General features: G+C 52.8%; 1 protein-coding gene across 1 annotated transcript; it reads left to right on the top strand.

The window, feature by feature from the left end:
* Nucleotides 1–876: 876 nt before the first annotated feature.
* LOC101402494 (cystatin-9-like) lies at nucleotides 877–3,785 on the top strand. Its single transcript, XM_004441955.3, has 3 exons — nucleotides 877–1,094; nucleotides 2,685–2,798; nucleotides 3,696–3,785. The coding sequence occupies exons 1-3, from the start codon at nucleotides 894–896 to the stop codon at nucleotides 3,783–3,785; spliced, it is 405 nt and encodes a 134-aa protein (XP_004442012.3). The 5' UTR covers nucleotides 877–893.

Genomic DNA, 3,785 nt, shown 5'->3' with positions numbered 1-3,785 from the left:
CTCTTTCACTCCTATCCCCCTCCTCTAAAGAAAAAGTCCTACAGAAGGGAAACTAGAGCCCAGTGTGTGACAATGGCCCCCTCCTGTAAACACAGGCAGGCCCCCAGGCTGAGCACACGACAGCACATCCAGGAGCTGAGAAGTTATGCAAAGGGAGATGCAGCGAGCTCAGCTGGAAGCTCCTGGTTCAGAGACCCTCCAACTCCTCTAGCCCAGCATCAGCCCCAGGACACAGTGAGCCTTGTCTGTTCCAGAACTCAAGGTGGGCTGGGGAGAAAAATTGGACAAGGAAACATCTGGACCTGCCAAGACCTCAGGCCTCTTCTGCTCCTTTCTTGGGAAGAATATGCATCTTGTCTGGGCAGGTTGTCTTCTACCACCCACAGAGGTGGCTCTGGGCAACTCATCCTTTTTGGCTCCGTCTCTCTTCGTCTCACTGGCCCCCACCCTACTGGAGTGTCTGGGGATCACCCTCCCCTTATCCCTCCTGCACTGTGTCCTCACTTCAGCACCCAGATTCTGGGGCATCCAGATAAAGTCTCCACTCCCCGTTGAGGTGCTAAGGGAGTGCTTCTGGCTGGGATTCAGCTACAGGAGACCCCCTGCCATCACTGGTCATTCCCACACCACCCTGCTTGGGGTGTGTCCCTCTCTCGTGGACAGGAGACAATTTAACATCTTTGGTGGGAGGAGGCACAGTCATATGTGGGAAGGGACAGGGTGTAATAGCAGAGAGGAGGCCCAGAGGGAAGCATTTGTCCTGGAGCAGATGAGTTGGACCAACGCCAGGGAGGCTCTGATGGGAGCCTGAGCTGGGAAGAATGAAGGCCATGGGTACCTGTGTTCCCACAGACTGGCCTCACCAGCAGTGGAGGTGGGCTCTGCCCTGGGCCATGCTGCTGCTGCTCTTAGGTTCCCAGCTCCTGGTGACTCACTGCCAGAGTTCCCAAGAGAAAAGGGACAGTGATGACCGAAAAGTCATGGAAAGTTACTTCCCTGCTACCGTGGAGTATGCCTTACACATATTCAACATGCAGAGCAAAGACGTGAATGCCTACAGGCTGGTGCGCATCTTGAATTCCTGGAAGGAGCAGGTAGGTACCACATCTTTCTCCCCTGCTGCCCTGTACTTGCTATTAAGTGAGGGTCAGGGGTGGGAGTCTTATCAAGGGATCTTGTTCACCATTTGAAGTTCAAAAAATACAGGGAAAATACTACCTACTCAGTTACTTTCAGTTTTTATAAAAGAAGTAACTTGGAAATGTAAAAAAACCTTAGTCAATGTCTATTCACAAGTATGATACATTTTCAGTCTTTATGACATTGTTTAACTGAAGAATGACTTCAAAATATGGACTATGAGGGCATGAAGGTATCCAGTAAGGAAAAAATCCAGACAGAAAATGTCAGAGGGGATAGATTGAGAAAATATTTCAAGGAAATAAAAAGACATAATTAGAAAAAGAGAGAGAAACAGAAAGAGAGAGAAGGAGAAAGTGGGAGAGACGGAGGGAGAGCGGATTGAGGATCAGGAGCAGGGGACTCTCCCTCAGCCTGAGGTCCCGCTGTGAGGTCAGGGCCTCTTCTCTGACGTCCATGTGCTCTGGGCTCCGTCTTGTGATCTCCATCTGCAAGAATTGATGTGATTTTACACTCGGCCCCAGACCATGGTTCTTCATCCTAAAATGTTCTCCTTGCAATGGAATCTCGACAAATGCAAACAGGAATGCCATTTTCATCTGGGCTGCAAACATGAACAATGAAAACACTTCATAAAGGAGCACTCTGTGTGTGTGTGTGTGTGTGTGTGTGTGTGTGTGTGTGTGTGTGAGTGAGTGTGTGTTGGGGACTGTTAGGGGCATCACTCTCTCTCTCTGGACCTTTGGGCCGAGAGCCTGAAAGAAGGGCGAGGGATCTCCACCCTGCCCCGAGTTAAGCCTCTGTGAACACTGGTGTGCAGCATCCCAGTTGGTTCAGCTGCCCTGAGCTCTCTCAGGCTGGACCTCGGCTCCGGGTTTTCTAGATCTGGAGTCATAGACTGAGTTGCTGTGTTGGGAATAACGGAGGGGATAGGGTGGGAGCACATGGACAGGATGAAGTAGCATGGAGTGGAGAAGGGCACAGAAGATTTCAGAGTGCACTTTGCAATAGAAGAAGAGGTTTATTGAAGCCATTGTCCCAATTGTGTGTGTGTGAGTGTGCATGTGTGTGTTCCAGTAGTACTGTATGGCATTTTTCTGCTGTAGCACAGGTGAAAGGTGCAACAAGGGGGCTGTAGATGAGTCTCCCTCCCTCTGGGCTGAGATTACTCAGCAAACTCTTGCAGAGCCAACACCCTCCCAGGCTCTTGGCACCTGTCCCTTGGGAATGCTGTTGTAGCTTCAGAAGCAACAGGAAAGTGAAGGTGGGGCCTCACCAAGGGCACCTGGGGACGTGGGGCTGCAGGTGTGCGATATTAATGGTGTGTGAGTCAGCCTGTGTCTACCCTGGGGCCTCCATGGGGCCCACAGGCCTCTTTGCTCTGAACATCTCAAGCTTCCCTTTACTCCAGGGAGCTGACTCAGGCCCAGAGGCAAGCTCCCAAAGGGAGTTTTGGCCTCTCTCTACACTGCATGGACCTACACTAGCAGCCTCTTAGGGGACCAAGATGAGTATTTCCACATTAATGTCTCTACATACCACAGGCGGAGACCATGATGGTTTTCTCCATGGAGCTGGAGCTTCGCAGAACCAGGTGTGGGAAATTTGACGAAGATATTGACAACTGCCCCTTTGAAGAAAGCTCAGAGCTGAATAATGTAAGACACATCTACTTCCCTCAGGTTACACAGCTGTGGCCTCTGGATGGTGGTGCAGTGGGGGGGTGAAGCAGATGACAATGCCATTCCTGGGGACACAGAGGAGTGAGGCAGCTGCACTCCCTCTTCCCCCACTGCTTGTGCTGCAGTAGGGATCCTAGCCAGGGAGGCAAGCCCCGGGGTCCATTCCTAGGCCACTGGCCATTCTGAGATCCCGACTCTGTTCACTCATCCTGTTCTAGCTGCCTGTACCCTGGGCCACACTGATGTCAGATTGGTCCTGCCCACTTGGGTTCGGGTCTCCTGGGCCCAAGGACAGATGTCCCCTCTCTGGTCATCGTCCACCTCCCTTCCCTGCTTTTAGGAGAAGGAGCATGTCAGGGGTGGCCTTTGCCTGAGTGGGCAGTTTTCAGGTCCCCATGACAGTGACCAGAGCCCCAGGGGGTGGAGGTTGAGGAAGGGTCCTGCTGTCCTCCTTCCAAGGCTTCACCTTAGGCCCTGCTGAACTACAATTCTTGCTGCAGGGAATAAGGGAATACAAACACCAGCTCTGGCACTAGCCCACCTAGGGTCAGGGGCCCCTCTGAAATAACGCCTGCTGGGAGGGAGCATCCGACTGCTGTTCTTGGACAATGGATCACACTGGGACAGCCTGGGGGTTCCCCTGGAGACCACAGGCATGGGGAGGGGAGAATGACACAGGTGCCCTGGTGTCAGGAGAGATCCAGATCAGGATCATCCAGGACTCAGGCTGGGGCTGCACCTGACGGCCAGAGCTTGCATCCCCCAGTTGCTCACCTGGGAATACAAGGTTGGGACGGATGCCGCCTAGAGCTGGAGCCACAAGCTTGCCAAGGCTCCTGCACCCACACCCCATTCCTGTGTTCATCCCCTCAGACCCTCATCTGCTTCTTCACCGTTGACACCGAGCCCTGGAGAACAACCTTCCATCTCCTGAATGAGACCTGTACGGAGGGGTTCCAGTAA

This window comes from Ceratotherium simum, chromosome 21 (assembly GCF_057802395.1).
Source record: "Ceratotherium simum simum isolate JZ-2026a chromosome 21, ASM5780239v1, whole genome shotgun sequence".
Lineage (NCBI taxonomy): Eukaryota > Metazoa > Chordata > Mammalia > Perissodactyla > Rhinocerotidae > Ceratotherium > Ceratotherium simum.
The sequence above is the reverse complement of the archived record's forward strand: the minus strand, read 5'-3'. Positions and strand labels throughout refer to the sequence as shown.